The 17,248-nt window shown below is 47.7% G+C and overlaps 2 protein-coding genes across 2 annotated transcripts in view; one reads left to right on the forward strand and one right to left on the reverse strand.

The window, feature by feature from the left end:
- Window positions 1-1,269: 1,269 nt before the first annotated feature.
- Window positions 1,270-1,799, reverse strand: LOC100456609 (adenosine 5'-monophosphoramidase HINT1-like). The gene has a single exon (XM_054559137.2). The coding sequence runs from the start codon at window positions 1,797-1,799 to the stop codon at window positions 1,419-1,421; it is 381 nt and encodes a 126-aa protein (XP_054415112.1). The 3' UTR covers window positions 1,270-1,418.
- Window positions 1,800-4,876: 3,077 nt separating this feature from the next.
- CLCN1 (chloride voltage-gated channel 1) overlaps window positions 4,877-17,248 on the forward strand; it is a 37,681-nt gene continuing 25,309 nt past the window's right edge. Inside the window, exons 1-7 of the mRNA XM_024249469.3 lie at window positions 4,877-5,158; window positions 8,528-8,648; window positions 9,398-9,529; window positions 10,077-10,205; window positions 10,427-10,560; window positions 11,999-12,076; window positions 13,098-13,176. Coding sequence (XP_024105237.2) covers window positions 4,979-5,158; window positions 8,528-8,648; window positions 9,398-9,529; window positions 10,077-10,205; window positions 10,427-10,560; window positions 11,999-12,076; window positions 13,098-13,176 — 853 coding nt within the window. The 5' untranslated portion in view covers window positions 4,877-4,978. The remainder of the gene's footprint in view (window positions 5,159-8,527; window positions 8,649-9,397; window positions 9,530-10,076; window positions 10,206-10,426; window positions 10,561-11,998; window positions 12,077-13,097; window positions 13,177-17,248) is intronic.

Genomic DNA, 17,248 nt, shown 5'->3' on the forward strand with positions numbered 1-17,248 from the left:
TTGTAGCTTAGCTGAAATTTCAGAAAGTAGGTGGCCATGGGTTCCATGGCTGCCTGGATATGCAGAGGGAAAGTGATGACTGAAAACACCTTTAAAGAACATAAGGGTTTTACCGCCCAGTATGCTGGGGAGGCCAGACTGGAAGAGGTGAGAGTGAAACAAGGGTGTAACCCAGAAAGAAAATTCTTTCACCTATACCCAACACAAAACTTCTCCTCCATGTATCCTGCATGGCAACTTTTTACAATTTTCCTTCAAATAGCAATTCTATAAGCCTATGGGCTTTTAAACTTTTTGTATAATGGACCCTAGGATGATCTATTTAAAACCCCAAAAGAGGCCAGGTGCAGTGGCTCACGCCTGTAATCCCAACACTTTGAGAGGCCAAAGCAGGCAGATCACCTGAGGTCAGGAGTTCAAGACCAGCCTGGCCAACATGGTGAGAAACCTGTCTCTACAAAAATACAAAAATTAGCCGGGCATGACCGTGAGTGCCTGTAGTCCCCGCTACTCGGGAGGCTGAGGTGACAGAATCGCTCGAACCCGGGAGACGGAGGTCGCAGTGAGCAGAGATCGCGCCATTGCACTCCAGCCTGGGTGAGAGAGTGAGACGCCATCTCAAAAAATAAATAAAATAAATAAACCCCGAAAGAATATATATCATTTATGCATGCTTATGAATTTGCTTCCACATTCAGGAGCTTCATAGGAATCCCCAGAAGCCCATCTTTGTGCCTCCAAATAAGAACCTAAGCTACTAAGCCCAGCAGGATGATGGAGTGAGGAGTGGGCATGGTTTACATTTTCTTTTCTTGTTGTTTTGCAGGGATTTAAACCCATGGGATTTAAACTATTCCTAATTTCAAACACAGGATATTTACTCTCAAACCCTTGCCCACCAGCACTGGCAGTCTGTACATGTCTTTGACCCTCCTAATTTCAGAATCTGGTTTTAAGAATCGCAGTTGGTGCTTTCCTTCTAGACCACACGCTTCCACTCAGCTTGGCTGGATGTGAGCACTTCCCTCACTCCACTGGTCTCTGCCTTCAAATCTCAGAGTCCACGACTAGGCTGCTCTGTTTTAGGGACCTGTCTTTCCCAGAAATAGTAAGAAAGTCATAATTACATCTCATATTTGCTGCTTATATTTATCAAGTTCCTGCAGCAACTGATCACCTTCAGGAGAGTTATACTCCTCAAACAGGAGAATCTTGTTTCTGAAGCCCTCCAACGAATGCAGTGTTACCTTGGCACTCTATTTTTTTTTCATGCAACAATGTCTTTTATTATGTATGTGGTTTTAAAATTATTTCTTGAATCTCCATACACAGGCAAAAATAAGTGTGTTACTTAACATACTGGAACTTGCCTAACTTAATCATTGCCCAGAGAAGGGAAAATTATCACCAAAACGTGCTTAACCAGGAGGCCAATGCATCTGCCAACCTCCAAGAACATGGAGATGAACTTGATAGACAGACTGTCCACCATCTGAACCTTTATTCACCACCATTTGATAACCCTTATTCAGGCCCAAATCAGCAGCACATTTCTTGCCAACAATCATTAAGTGTCCAAGAAGACTTTCATCATCATCTTCTGCTGCAGAAATCTGGGATATATGTTTTTTCGATATCAACAGAAAATGTGTTGGTGCTTGAGGGGAAGTGTCGTGGAAAGCAAGGCACCGGTCATCCTCAAAAATGATTTTGGCTGGGATTTCCTTGCAGATGATCTTCCCGAAGATCGTGTTGCCACCAGGCCGAGCGACCTGAGCCTTGGCGACCTCACCTGCCATCTCTGCCTGTCTCCCACGCAGCACCCAGGGTAGAGGCTCGGAAGGAGGAAGGAACCCACAGATTCTATTTTCTTTGTTAAGAAAGTAATCCTTTCTGCTCATACCAATCCCTTAGATGTCTATCCTTATTTTCTGCCTGCAGAAAAGGTGGGTATCATCACAGAATGTTTAGTCTCTCAATTCGTCACACATTTGTAATTTTTTGGAGAGATTATAGGCCTTGAGGTTTGTAGGATTTTTGTTAGAGCAGGTTTTGTTGTTGTTGTTGTTGTTGTTGCTTTTTTTTAGCTACACTGGTGTATAATTGACAAATAGAAATTATACATATTTAATTACACTACTACTTGAGACCGTCATTACAGCAGTTACTACTGTTACCACTTGAAACCATCATTATGACTGAACAAAGGGACGAATGTAGAAATGAAAACTTAAGACAAAAGAAACTCTTTTAAGGAAAGGCAACATGAAGAAGAGGAGAGCTCCCTGCTTCTAGTGAGCAAAGGCAGCTCCCCTGCCAAGCTTCTCAGCCCTTCATATTTACTGGATAACAAGAACAAGGAGAAGGAGGTAATGATTGGTCAGCTGCTGAATTGATCACAGATTCATATTGTTACTGACAGGCTTCAATTGTACCTAATCATAAGAAACATTTGTGCGGCCTCCAACAATGTACAACTTGATGTGTTGATATATGTGTACATTGTGAAATGATCATCACAATCAAGCCAGTTAACATATCCATCACCTCACATAGTTGCTTTGGGGGTGCAGGGAGGTGAGAGCATTCAAGATCTACCCTCTTAGCAAATTTCAAATATGTGGTATTACTACCTATAGTTACCATGCACATTAGATCTCCAGGACTTTCTCATCTTATATAAGTGAACCTTTGTATCCTTTGACCAAATTTCCCCATTCTCCCACCCCCTACTCCAGCCCAGCCCCTGGCAACTACCCTCTTCTTTCTGCTTCTATGAGTTTGACTATTTTAGATTCCACATACAAGTGCAATCATGCAGTATTTTTCTTTCTGTGTCTGCAATGTTTGACTTAGCGTAATGTCCTCCAAGTTCATCCATGTTGTCACAAGTGGCAGGATTTTCTTCTTTGTCAGGGCTGAACAGTATTCCATTATATATATTTATATACACATGACATTTTCTTTATTCATCTGTTAGTGGACACTTAGGTTGTTTCCATTTCTAGGCTATTGTGAATAATGCTGTAATGAACGTGGGAGTGCAGATACCTCTTTGAGATACTGATTTCCTTTCCCTTGATGTATAGGAGTTGCTGAGTCATATGGCAGTTCTGTTTTTACCTTTTGAGGAATTTTATACTGTTTTTCATAATGATTATACTGGTTTACATTCCCACCAACGGTGCACAAGGGTTCCCTTTTCTCTGCATTCTCACTAACATTTATCTCATCTTTTTATTTAATTTTTTTGAGACATAATCTCACTCTGTAAACCAGGATGGATTGCAGTGGTGCTTTCCCAGCTCACTGCAGCCTCCACCTCCCAGGCTTGAGTGATCCTCCTGTCTCAGCCTCCCAAGTAGCTGGGACTACAGGCATGCACCACCACACATGGCTGGTTTTTATATTTTTTATAGAGACAGGGTCTCCCCATGTTGCCAGGCTGGTCTCGAACTGCTGGGCTCAAGCATTCCACCCACCTTGGTCACCCACATTGCTGGGATTATAAGCATGAACCATAATATCCATAGCCATAATAATGGCTATCTCTTGCTTTTTTGATAATAGCCATCCTAACAGGTATGAGGTGATATTGCATTATGATTTTGGTTTCCTGATGATTAATGATGTTGAGGCCCTAGAAAAAGTACTTTTAATGATATTGGCTTCCCTCTTGCTTTGAGTGGTTCCATTTAGCCTAGGTCAAAATCACATTGTAGACCAGATGTTTGGTGTCCCTACCTGCAGTCCCTGAACTTGGACTGTCCTGGGACAGACCCTACTTGGTAATGGATCCTAAACTTTACTTTGGCTCAATTCATATCTTTTCTCCTATAGTGAGGAGTTCATAGGGAAGAGATGTCATAGGAAAATTGGTTTTATAATGTGATGCCAGGAAGAAAAGTTTGTCCTTGGCCAAAAAGTATTTATTGACTTGAAAAGGGAAGAATAGCAGAGAGCACTTCCCCATCATCTTTCATGTTTGTCGGGCTTGTCATGAGAAGCCCTCACCCCTTTCCCACCTCTCCCTTCCCTGTGCCTCTTTCTACTTTCAATTCTCCCCTGTTATCTCCCCTGTTATCTCCCCTGTTATCTATCTGATGGAGCCAGTGTGGGCACTCCACGGTCCAAATGGAAGCTCAGTCCCTCCGGGTTGGCAGTGTGGCTGACACCTAACAGTCTGGGAAGTGGGAGAAATTCTAGAACCCAAGGCTATTACCGACCCCCGACTTCCCACTTCCCATAAGTGTTCCACACCCAGCGGGTGATAAGGATGGGATCACGGGATGCCCCCAAGCTGTTATTAGCAGCCTCTGGCAGACAGAAGGGCAAAGAGCTGGAGAAGAACATGGGATGGGCTGGCGAAGCTGGCCAGACAGAACCCTGGACGGACACAGAGTTGGGAACAAGCCGGCCAGGAGATGTGGCAGAGAGGCACCAGTTACTTTCCCAGGTGAGTTAACGTGCCAGTGTTTCCAGAACTTCGAGTCGCTTCATCTTTATCTAGCACCCACCCCTCACCTTCCGCATCCTGAAGAAGAGAGATGGGCAACTGGAGGGCTTCCATGCAGATCCGGCTCTACACGTAGGTTTGAGAGCATACTCAGCAGTTTCTCATCCCGGTCCAGCCGATATTTATAGAGGGACCAGTGACATGGAGCTGGAAGCCTACTACTGGTGACTAAGAAGGGGGACAATGCCACTGGCTCAGCAGAGGGAATTCCCTGTGGGGCTGTCCCTCAGGTTCTCATCCCAACCCCCACCCCCACACTGCACTCACACCTGCTTCGACCCCAAGCAGATCAGATGTGGCAGTGGGGGGTCATGTGACAGAGAGGGGGCTATAAATAGCTGGAGGTGGGCATGCTGCCCCAGACGCCTTGGGAACAGCAAGAGCAGAGGCTTAAGGAGCTACACTGGGGGAAGGACAGGGGCAAGCAGGCCAGGGCCTGGCCGGGGCTCGGAGGGAGGGAACATGGAGCAATCCCGGTCACAGCAGCGTGGGGGTGAACAAAGCTGGTGGGGTAGTGACCCCCAGTACCAGTATATGCCCTTTGAACACTGCACCAGCTACGGACTGCCCTCTGAGAATGGGGGCCTCCAGCCCAGGCTCCGGAAGGATGCAGGCCCCCGCCACAACGTCCACCCCACACAGGTAAAGTGCTATAAGGGGAGAGGGGAGCCATGGATGAGGGCAGACAGTGGTGCCAGAGACTGGTGAAAATTAGGAATTGGGTGAAAAGAGGGAGCAGTGTTACATTTTTTTAACTTAAAAAACAAGTACGTGGTAATGTGTTCAAAATATGAAAATCTTTGAAAGTCTGGGCTCACTTAAGTATGCACTTAGAGAGATATGCATGCACTTTCATACAACCTTTACCAACAGAGTACCCAAATCATATGGGGAAACAGCAGAGCCTCACATGCATGAATAGCTCGTGCTTACATAACCTACGTGGAGTGGATTGCGTAGGAGCCCACACTGCAGTGTGCTGGGAGCTGTCTCCCACACCCTCACTCACAGGCAGACACTGCCAGATTTCTGCCTCTGGGACCCTCTGCAGAATACACACACACATGAATCTTTCTGCAGAAGGCAGAAGAAAGGATTTGGGCAAGTGTAGAAAACAGACTGAATTGCTTATCAGTGATCAAAGATCTACCAACATCAAAATGAGCAGAGATGTACAAGCTTTTAGGTGGCAAGATGATCAAGTAAGAACCTATTAAGTGTTAGGCACCTGGAAAAGGGCAGAGATGTGATCCCAGCAACAGAAGCATGCAGACTAATTAGGAGTGTCTACGGATGAGCAGCCTCCTGCTGTGGGATTGGTGGGATATGAACACCTAGGAAAGGGGGAATGGGGATGGGCACAACTAAAGGAAAGGTTGTGAAATTATCATGGAAAAAGATAGGTCATGGTTAATAAGTAAGTGTGCCTCTCCCTCCAAAGAATGCAGAGAACAGAGAACAACAGAAGATAGAATTTGTCTGGAGGACAGTTGGCCAGAACAATTTCTTTTTTTTTTTTTTTTTGTTTTGAGATGAAGTCTCGCTCTGTCTCCCAGGCTGGAGTACAGTGGTGCTATCTTGGCTCACTGTGACCTCCGCCTCCTGGGTTCGAGCAATTCTCTTTCCTCAGCCTCCTGAGTAGCTGGGATTACAGGCACCCGCCACCATGCCTGGCAAATTTTTGTACTTTCAGTAGAGACAGGGTTTTGCCATGTTGGCCAGGCTGGTCTCGAACTCCTGACCTCAGGTAATTCACCCGCCTTGGCCTCCCAAAGTGCTGGAATTACAGGTGTGAACCACTGCGCCCAATCTGGTCAGAACTTAAAAGGCTTTTTTTTTTTTTTTTTTTTTTTTTTTTTTTAACAGGGAGCCTACAGTTCCTTTAGGTTTGGGGCTGAGAAGCTGAGGCATGAGCTGTGCAGGGGATCTCAGCATTGGAGGTCCAAAGGATCTGCTGTCAGTCCCTGACCAACCCCCAGGAGTATTTGCAAAGGCAGTGCCAGGGACCCAGTAGGGAAGAGGGAAATACAGGTCAGTGTAGGCTGGAATCGAGCGTTGGGAAGGTTTCCTGGAGACAGCGGGGGCTGACTAGGCCTTTGAACACCGTTTGGGATCAGCAGGAGGGAAGACCCCTCCCCCTGGCCCTGTGCTGTCACTCATGTACGTGGTCGTATCTGGGTGGGATGACAACTTGAGTAACAGTGCCATTATGGCACTTCCTGATGACAGTGAGGAGACCGGCCAGGTGAGCATGAAGCCTCTTGTTGGGAAGCTATGGTTAGTTTGGGGAGTAGAATTGGCCTGTTTTCTACAGGTCTTAAAAGCAAACAAGAGTTTGGATTAGTTTTTCTTTGTTTAATTTTTATTATGGAAGACTTACACAAAAATGGAATGGTATAGTGAAGCCCCAAGTACCCACCAGTTATCAATATTTTGTCACTATTGTTCCATCTATTCTTCCCTTCCCCATCCTCACCCCTCTACACTCCATGGAATACTTTTTTTTTTGTTTTTTGTTTTTGAGACGGAGTTTTGCTCTTGTTGCCCAGGCTGGAATGCAATGGCGCGATCTCAGCTCACCGCAATCTCCGCCTCCCGGGTTCAAGCAATTCTCCTTTCTCCGCCTCCTGAGTAGCTGAGATTACAGGCATGCACCACCATGCCTGGCTAATTTTTGTATTTTTAGTAGAGACGGGGTTTCTCCATGTTGGTCAGGCTGATCTCAAACTCCTGACCTCAGGTGACCTGCCCGCCTCAGGCTCCTAAAGTGCTAGGATTACAGGGGTGAGCCACTGAGCCTGGCTTACACCGTGGAATACTTTTTAACAAATCCCAGACATTGTATCACTTGTAGACTTGAGTTTTGACTTCTCCCTTGCCCTCCCCTCACCCTGCCCTGCCTGGCCCTTTAAGTGTTTTCCCAGCCCAGGTATGATGATATGAAGCAACCCCCTTCCTTGTCTCCACCGGCCTGGGGCCTCGAGGAGCTGAGACAGCCTCAGCTGTCTGACTTCCACTGGGAAGTATGTTCTCTGGGTCCCAAGCAGGGTTTGGAAGGAAACACTGCCTCCCTTGGTCACTGACCCAGAAGACAAACAGCCATGAGCAGGGCAATTCATGTGTGTGCTTGTTCAGGACTGCGGCGTAAAATGCTGCTCGTATTGTGAAATCAGATCTCTTCTACTCAGGCTCTCCCAATATCCAGCAACATGGCCTGGCCTGACCCTGGCCCCAGAGGACAGTTAGTGTAGTGGGAGTGGGGCAGGCTAAAAGTGGTTGGAGCTCTTGTATACCCCACACAGACACACGTGTTCTGCCTCGGGATGGAAGTGGAGGGCCACCAGACCTGGGGGAGCTGCTCTGCCTTCTTCACATGTGGGGCAGGTAGGGGTCTAATTATCTGGCTGTGGGAAGAAGTAGATTGACCTGCCTTTTCGGGCTAGTTCTTGTGTGTGCATACAAGCACTGGGAGATGAGGTGGATGGTCTTGAAGCTTGATAGAGGACCTGAAGTGCCTCAGGTAAGGCTAGACACACCAAGGCAAAGTGCAACCAAGACTGCCCTGCTAGTTAGCCCAGTCTGTCCTCACCCTGTTCGTGTTAGGAGGAAAGTCAGTGCAGGTGGTCTGGGGAAATTGTGGGACATACAGAAAGCACAGTGACACAGAACACCTGATTGATATGGCCGCCTGGGTTCAGCACAGTTCTGTACCTCCGCTTCAAAGCAAACACTGGCCTCCTTGATAAAGGCTACCCTGGATCAAGGTGAGTACAGGTTGGAGGATGGGTGGAGAGAAGGTAGGATGAATGGACAAGGGAAAGGGTGGGAAGTGTGGGAATAGAGGGTGGAGAGTAGAGGGCAGGGATGACCACAAAGTCACCCTGCATGCAGTCAACACCCAGAATTCAAAAAGCTGTGGCTCTTTTCTTCTGTGAGTCTGTCTGCTGCCCTCTGTCTATTATTTTTCTACTCTTCCACAAGGCAGACGCTGATCATTCTCTCTCTGTCCAGATTTATGGCCATCACAAAGAACAATTCTCAGACAGGGAGCGGGACATAGGGATGCCCAAGAAGACAGGCTCCAGTTCTACCGTGGACAGCAAGGATGAGGATCACTATTCTAAATGTCAAGGTGATGGGGACTGAGGAATAAAGAAATCTGGAGTAGAAAGAGGTACAGGGATTAGGAGAATAACTTGGGCATCCCATTGCATGTACGTACTCCCTGCCCTGCTACAAAAACTCTCCTCTAATTGTTTTTAAGAGACAGGGTCTCACTCTGTCATTCAGACTGAAGTGCAGTGGAGTGATCATAGCTCACTGCAGCCTAGAACTCCTGGGCTCAAGTGATCCTCCTGCCTCAGCCTCTCCAGTAGCTAAGACTATAGGCACATGCCACCATGCCCAGCTAATTTTAAAACTTTTTTTGTAAGGATGCTGAGGCTGGTCTTGAACTCCTGGCATCAAGCAATCCTCCCGCTTTAGCCTCCCAAATTCCTGGGATTAGAAGCGTGAGCCACCACGCTTGGACCCTCTAAGTATTAAGGAAAAGGCACCTCTCTTCACCTCCTTTGCACTTTGCCTATTCCCTGTTATTCCTTCCACAACTCCAAGAAATGAGTTTTAGGAAGGAATTCAAGTACTCATGGGGAACTGGGCTTTGGTGCCTTTTGCAGGGGCTGGAGCAGCAATCAGCAGAGGGGTAATGAGAAACTCAGTGCATAAGACGTACAGACCCTGGGGGCCCAAGGCTTCCCCTCCCATCTTGGGTATAGCACCCAAAGTAAAGTAGTGACTCGTTAGCTGCTTTTTTTTTTCTCTCTCTCTCTCTCTCTCTGTGTATATATATATATTTCTTTTTCCCCCCTCATCTCTTCCTAGATTGTGTCCACCGCCTGGGACAGGTGGTGAGAAGAAAGTTAGGGGAAGACTGGATCTTTCTGGTGCTTCTGGGACTGCTGATGGCTCTGGTCAGCTGGAGCATGGACTATGTCAGTGCCAAAAGCCTTCAGGGTAGGTTTAACCTGGACTTTTGCCCACAGCTGTTTCTGGAGTTTCTACCTAGGGTAAGCAGGGTGTGTTATGGGAAGCGAATGTTGTGCAGAGAGGGATCAGGTGGGACTCCAGGCCCAGAAAAGACCAGACCCAGGCCTGCTCCACTTCTCATGCCCCTCCACTCACTGCCACCCAAGCAGTGGATGCCCCTCTAATAGGGTGGCCAACTTGCCCCAGTTTCCCAGGGACTTTCCCAGTTTCAGCACTGAACATCCCGAGTCCCAGGAAGCCCCTTGGTTCTGGGCACACCGGGTGGTTGGTCACACCCAGGCCTCCAGCCCCCGTACTCCAGTGGGATTCGTGACACAGCCACCAACTACCAACTGGAACAGGCCACATCACCTCACATAACTCAGGCTTCCCATGTGTCAAATGAGAGCAGCACCATCTCGGGAGGGGCACACAGAAGGAGCACGGCCTGAGAACATGCCGGGTACACTTCCTCGTGCCGTGGACACGACTGCTCAGCCACGTTCTGCCTAACCCCAGGCATATGTCTCCGCAGCCTACAAGTGGTCCTACGCGCAGATGTGGCCCAGCCTTCCTCTGCAGTTCCTGGTCTGGGTCACCTTCCCACTAGTCCTCATCCTCTTCAGTGCCCTCTTCTGCCACCTCATCTCTCCCCAGGCTGTTGGTGAGAACTTGCCACCAGACTCAGCCTGAGCTGGGTGGCCTGAGAGGGGCCGTGTTTGTCTCCCCCATCATCCAGCCCCACCCACAGCCCTGTGCTGCCTTGCCCCATCCTCCCCACCACTGCCTCTTCAGCCCTCTCCAATTCCCATTCCCATATTCTGGACATTCATCTCCCTTTTAACCTTCACCTTGACCTGGCACATAATCTTTCAACGCTTTTAGGCTCTGGAATCCCCGAAATGAAGACAATACTTCGTGGGGTTGTCCTGAAGGAATACCTCACGATGAAAGCCTTTGTGGCCAAGGTTGTCGCCCTGACTGCGGGCCTGGGCAGTGGCATCCCCGTGGGGAAAGAGGTAGGCCTGGCATGACTGAAGCAAGAGCTGGGAAGGGCCCTCAGGAGCCAGGGTGGCACCAACTCTAGAGGGAGCTCTGGGAGTGGAAGTGGATCAGGGGACAGGACCAAGGCCAGGGCCAGGGGACACTAGGAAGGGGAAATGCTTTGGAAGTTCCTCCAACTGGGGTCCAATGACAAAAACCACACAGCTTGGGGAGCTTGGAGCAGGCTCTCAGCCTGGACACCCCTGACATTTGGGGTTGGAAAACTCTGTGCTGTGGGGAGGCTATTCTGTGCAGTGGAGGGGACTTAGCAGCATCGCTGGCCTCTGACCCTTCCTAGATGCCCAGTAGCATCGCCCAGTTGTGACACCAGCATGTCCTCAGACATTGCCATATGGACCCTGGGGGACAGAATCTCCCCTGGTTGAGAACACTGTCTTAGAGATCATCCAGACCAATTCCCTTGCTTGAATCTGAGAAAACCAGGACTGAGAAAGAGGCTGTGCTATTTTCAAGGTTGCTCGGTGGGGTGCAGCCTCCTTCTGTTCTCTGCTGGTGTGCATCTTTGCCCCCTACTGCCATATTCCACCCAGCAGCCAGAGGCATCTTTTAAAAATGGAATCAGTCTCATCTGACCCCTGGTCAAAAACTTCTTAAGGCTTTCCATGCCTCTTAAAATAAAATTGAAAGTTTTGTTGTTGTTGTTGTTGTTGTTGAGACAGTGTCTAGCTCGCTTGCCCAAGCTGGAGTGCAGTGGTGCGATCTCAGCTCACTGCAACCTCCACCTCCCAGGTTCAAGTGATTCACCCGCCTCAGCCTCCGGAGTAGCTGGGACTACAGGCACACGCCACCACGTCAGGCTAATTTTTGTATTTTTAGTAGAGATAGGGTTTCACCATATTGGTCAGGCTGGTCTCAAACTCCTTACCTCAGGTGATCACCTGCCTTGGCCTTGCAAAGTGCTGGGATTCCAGGCATGCGCCACCGCGCCCGGCCCAATTGGAACTTCTTACGTGGCCTTCGAGACCGTGGACTCCGGCTCCTCCTGTCTGCAGGCCTCTGCCCCCGCTTCCCTGTGTTTGGCTCGCAGGTTTACTTTCTGTCCCTCAGTCACTCTGCCCTGGGCCCCTCAGGGCCCCTGTGTGCTGTTTTCTCAGCCTGGAACATTCTTCCTCCTGACATCTCCGCAGCTCCCTCCCTCCCATCATTCAAAGCTGTACTTGAGGGAGGGTCCTCAGGCCCTTTCCTCCACGCTGGCTCTCTGGAGGGGAGAAACACACTGGTTTCTCCTGTTCTTCCTCTCTGGGATGAGGCCTCATGAGGGCAGTACCTCTGTGTAACTCCTGTATTTCCAGCCCCTGGCACAGTGCCTGGAGTAAGGAATATTAGTCCAGTGAGTGCTGCAGAGCCTCCATCTGGCCTCTGACCCCCTCCCCCTCGCTCCCCCTCTTCCAGGGCCCCTTCGTCCACATTGCCAGCATCTGTGCTGCTGTCCTCAGCAAGTTCATGTCTGTGTTCTGCGGAGTATATGAGGTAAGGTTGAGACAGTGAAATGAGCTGGGGCCAGGTGGTAAAGGCGTCCGGCTATGTGTCCAGGGTGTTGGGAGGGCTGCCTCTGCTCTGGGCTGGCTGTGGTGCTGAAGGAGCATCGCACTAATCCACGCTCCCTTCCTTGTCCCCCTGTCTGCCTACCCTGGCCACATAATGCCTCTGTTTAGCCTGTGCCTGTCCTCCAAATGTCCACCCCTCTTTGACCTGTGCCCCCACGTGGAGGTCTGGCCTGTGGTCTGCTCCCGTGCTCTCCCTGCTAGTCCATACCACCCCTCTGTGTCAGTTTCCCTCCACGTTTCCCTCCTGTGCTCCCCCATCCCTTTGTAGCTCCCAATCCCTCACCCTACCTCTTACATACGTCCCACCTGCCCCACCCCTCCACCCCCTCGTCCTGCGTGCTTCTCTGTTGCAGACCGTGCCTGGGCAGCTTGACCTCCTGGTGTCGGCCTGTGCAGTGGGCGTAGGATGCTGCTTTGCAGCCCCTGTTGGAGGCAAGTTGCACTTGCTCCCTATCCCGGTTGCCTAAGCAAGACTTAGAAGGGGGTTTTGGGTGGATGCCACAAGCTTTGGAGTGGGCATCCAAGGAATGACTGTGGATCACAGCCCCTGCGGTCCAGATACCTATATTTTTTCAGGAAAGGGCTGTGTATTATTTTGAGACTGCTTGCTGTTTGGTGCAGGATTTATTAGTACTGCTTTCTGGAGTTCTTGCTCTTTTCTGCTTATCATTTGTTGATTTACATGCCTGGCATGTATTTGCCTAACTTTTATTTCATTTCCTACTTTCTATTTCATTTTGGCACTGTGCTATGAGGTTAATTCCTTTTTGCCAAACTCACTGAGTTTCTCTTGGCCTGGGAATCACAGGGGACATGGGACCACAAGGACTCCTTGTGACTTAGGCCTCTCATTCTGCCTTATTCCCCATCCCTGCTTGTTCTGTCCTCTGCCTGCCCCCCTCCCTCTCTTCCACCTGTCTCTCTATCTGTCTCTCCCCTAGTAGCAGCCATATTACTACTCTGATATCCTGACGGTGGGCTGTGCTGTGGGAGTCGGCTGTTGTTTTGGGACACCACTTGGAGGCAAGTGATTGACCCCCTCCCCCATCAATCGGCTTGCCTGGCCTGGCTCCCAAAACAGTTTTAATCAGTATCCACAAGTGCTGGTATTACCAGGTTACTTACAAGAATAGCTGACTTTTAGTAAGCGTTTGCTATGTGCCAGGCAATGTTCTAAGCACTTACTTTTATTCCTGGCCAAAGCCATATGAGACAGATATTACAGAGGAGGAAGAGGAGAGAACCGAGTTACAGAGAGGGAGAGTGACTTGAGCAAGTTCATTCTGTTAGTAAGGTACAAGCCAGGAATTAAAACCAAGGCAGTCTCCGTGGCTCCCCTACTTATTTTAAAACCTGTTTGTATTGTTGGATGTTTTTGCCCTACACCGATGACATCTCTAACAGGGGACTCTATGAACTTCCTCCTTCAAGGGAAAAATCCACATTTTGTTGTGCTTTATTAATTGCATGGGAATTCAGGTAGACCTTATTTAGATTAATGGTGAGCTTTTAGTGTGGAATAGTTAGGAGAGTTTCAAAGGATAAATGTCCCTTGATAGCAATTTAAAGTTAAGTTTAGCTCTTTCTCCAAGTATAAGGCAAATAGTGATCTCTCAGATTATTTTCCTTATCATGGATGATTAACAAACGGATGTAGTCGGAGAAAGCAGTCGTATCTGTTTATTGACTCATCAAAATCAATTATAGCTAGATTAGCAGGGCAGGATTATATAGATCATTCATTGGATTCATTGATGATAAAAAGGACACCAAGTTGATATGTGAAGAAACAAAATTGCAGGAAGGGCATATGCTTCTTAAATGACCCACTGTTAGAGGTTTCTTTTCAGTTATGGAAATGTTAAGCAATCTTTTCATAGAATCTTCCAGGGAACTAAAATGACTTGGCGCAGGAATGATAAGTGGAGAAGAGTTTAAAGTTAATGCAAATGCATGATCTAACTTATGCAAACACTGTGGCAAAGCATACAGACTAAGGAACCCAAGTTAGCAAGCACATCAGCTAGCATCCTGTTTACATTTCTGTCCTCAGCTCTACTCATTCAAATCACTAATCCTTGTCAGTGGAGGATAGTGTATTTGGATTTTTGCACATGTTAAACGTTCACACTTACATTTATACCCACTTTTGCCTTTATTTACTCTTTAGCCTTTCAAATCCAGGAGGTTTAAATAATATTTTTAGACTGGGAGACTTCTGTTGTTTTGTTTTAATCAGCCAGATTCTCTTAATGTGAAGAGAATTTGCATTTTCCTCGTAAAATTGGAATTTCTGAGAAGAATCAGAAAGAAATTCTTCTGAGAAGAATCTTCTTGGTCCTGTGTCAAGTATGGGAGAGGTAAAGATCACAGAGAAGTTACAGGCAACAGTTCTGAAACCACTGCGGTAGAAAAAGGAAGAAAAAATTCACAGATAAAGCATTGCTGTTGACACAAGAAATTGTTAAGTACTTAAAAATTAAGGTGCCATGTTTAGGCTGTTTGTATTATGTGGTAAATGACAAAGGTATTTGCAGGTGGCATTACTTGTTTTTTGTTTGTTTGTTTGTTTGTTTGTTTAGATGGAGTCTTGCTCTGTCACTCAGGCTGGAGTGCAGTAGCACCATCTTGGCTCACTGCAACCTCTGTCTCCTGGGTTCAAGCAATTCTCATGCCTCAGTCTCCCAAGTTGCTGGGATTACAGGCCTGCGCCATCACGCCTGGTTAATTTTTTGTATTTTTAGTAGAGACGGGGTTTCACCATGTTGGCCAGGCTGCTCTCATACTCCTGACCTCAAGTGATCCGCCCACCTTGGCCTCCCAAAGTGCTGGGATTACAGTTGTGAGCCACCGTGCCTGGCCCATTACTTGATTTTTAAAAAAGAATACCGAATAATTCTGAAAGGAAAATTAGTATCAAAATGATGTATTCATTATGGAGTCAGCTCTTAATTTCTTACACTAATGAAATAAATAGAATTCAGCATTCTACTAAAATGACAAGCATCTTGCTCCCATTCTGTACCAGGCCCTGTGCTGGATCTTGCACACTCAGGGTGCTCCTAGTTGAGAGGCTGGACAGGCAGGCAAACCTATTGTCATAGCCCACTCGAAAAAGTGGCCCAGTGGCGGCTGGGGTAAAGTGCAGTGGGAACCTTATGCTAACCTGCCTACAAGAGCCCATGAAGCTTCACAAAAGAGGTGGTGTTTGGTATGAGGCTTGAATAATAAGTAGGACTGGCAAGCAGGATGGTGGGGGCAGGGTATTCTGGACAGAGGAAACAGCATTGCAAAGTCAAGATGGGGGCAGTAGCTGAGTATTACCAGGGGATACAGAGGAAGGAATAATAGCAAATGAGACTGGACAAGTAAAGGGGGCTGAATTATGAAGACCCTCATGGCTATGTATAAGAATATGGAATTTATTCTCTAGACTAGGATTTGCACAAATGTGTTTCATGGTTTGGTAGATCTAATGTGTAAAATGGTTCTATAAATCAGTTGGAAAATGCTTGGTTAAAGAGAGAGTTTTTTCTTTTGAAACTAAAAATTTATCAGTGGCCAGGCATAGTGGCTCATGCCCATAATCCCAGCACTTTGGGAGGCCAAGGCGGGCGGATCATGAGGTCAGGAGTTCAAGAACAGCCTGGCCAATATGGTGAAACCCAATCTCTATTAAGAATACAAAAATTAGCTGGGTGTGGTGGCAGGCACCTGTAGTACCAGCTACTTGGGAGGCTAAGGCAGAAGAATTGCTTGAACCTGGGAGGTGGAGGTTGTAGTGAGCCGAGATCGCGCGCCACTGCACTCCAGCCCGGGCGACAGAGTGAGACTCCATCTCAAAAAAAAAAGGAAAAAGAAAGAAAAGTTACCAGAACATTTGATATGCTGACACGCATTGGGAATATCCAAAATGTGGTTCTAATGCAGCATTTCCCACAGAACCCTGTCTCATGGGCATGGGATTTGTAGTATCTCACAGACCGGACTTTGGGAAATACTGTCAGGGGTGAATTAAAGCCGTGAAATACTTGTGCACAAGGAAGTGATATGTCCAGCTTTGAGTGTCCACCCAATCCCTTTGTCAGATGTGTGCAGGACAAAATTGGCCTGGGGATTAACAGGATTAATCCAAGATTAACAAGAAGACGATTGTCATAGTCCTGATGCTAGGTAGTAAGAGACTGCACTGGACAGAGGCAGAAGAGAAAGAGAAGAATGATAGAAAGTAAAATTGGTACAACTTGGTGATTAATTTTATTTTTTCTTTTTAAGAGAGGGTCTTGCTCTGTGGCCCAGGCTGGAGTGCAGTGGTGCAATCTTGGCTCACTGCAACCTCTGTCTCCTGGGTTCAAGCAATTCTCCCACCTCAGCCTCCTAGTAGCTGGGACTACATGCGCACGCCACTATGCCTGGCTAATTTTTGTATTTTTTAGTAGAAGCGAGGTTTTTCCATGTTGACCAGGCTGGTCTCAAACTCCCAGCCTCAAGTGATCCACCCGCCTCGGCCTCCCAAAGTGCTGGGGTTACAGGCATGGGCCACCAGCCTGGCATCCCGGTGATTAATTTTGTGTGGGGTAAAAGAGAGGAGGGATCTAGACTAACACCCAGATTTCCTACAAGGGCAATTGGGTGGATAGTGGTGTTAGTAACCAAGATTGGGTATATGGGAAGTGAAACAGATCTGGTGGGGGAGCTAGCTGATACATTTCACTTTGAGTGTATTGAATTTGATGTTCCTGTGACATATCTAGGTGATACCATTTTTGCAGCGGGGTTGACGCGTCTGAAGCTCAGGAACATAGCTTTGCTAATCAGCAGCATATAGGTGTAGTTGATGGCATGAGCATACATGAAATTGAGAGAGAAAGTGTGTCTATGAGTAGGAGGAGCAGGAGACCAAGGACAAAGGCTGGGGTTGGGCAGAGGCACAGGAGCAGCAGAGAAGGTGGAGAGGGAATCCAGGGTGGGAGAAGAGAGCAATGTTCCAGAACCTGAGCAGAGAGCTTCCAAAAGCTGTTTTTGTTTTTAATGCTTTGTTTCCTTTTAACTGCACATTTTATGTTTGGCTCAGGCTAATATTAAAATTAGCTCT

The sequence above is a fragment of the Pongo abelii genome, chromosome 6 (genome assembly GCF_028885655.2).
Source record: "Pongo abelii isolate AG06213 chromosome 6, NHGRI_mPonAbe1-v2.0_pri, whole genome shotgun sequence".
Classification (NCBI taxonomy): Eukaryota; Metazoa; Chordata; class Mammalia; order Primates; family Hominidae; genus Pongo; species Pongo abelii.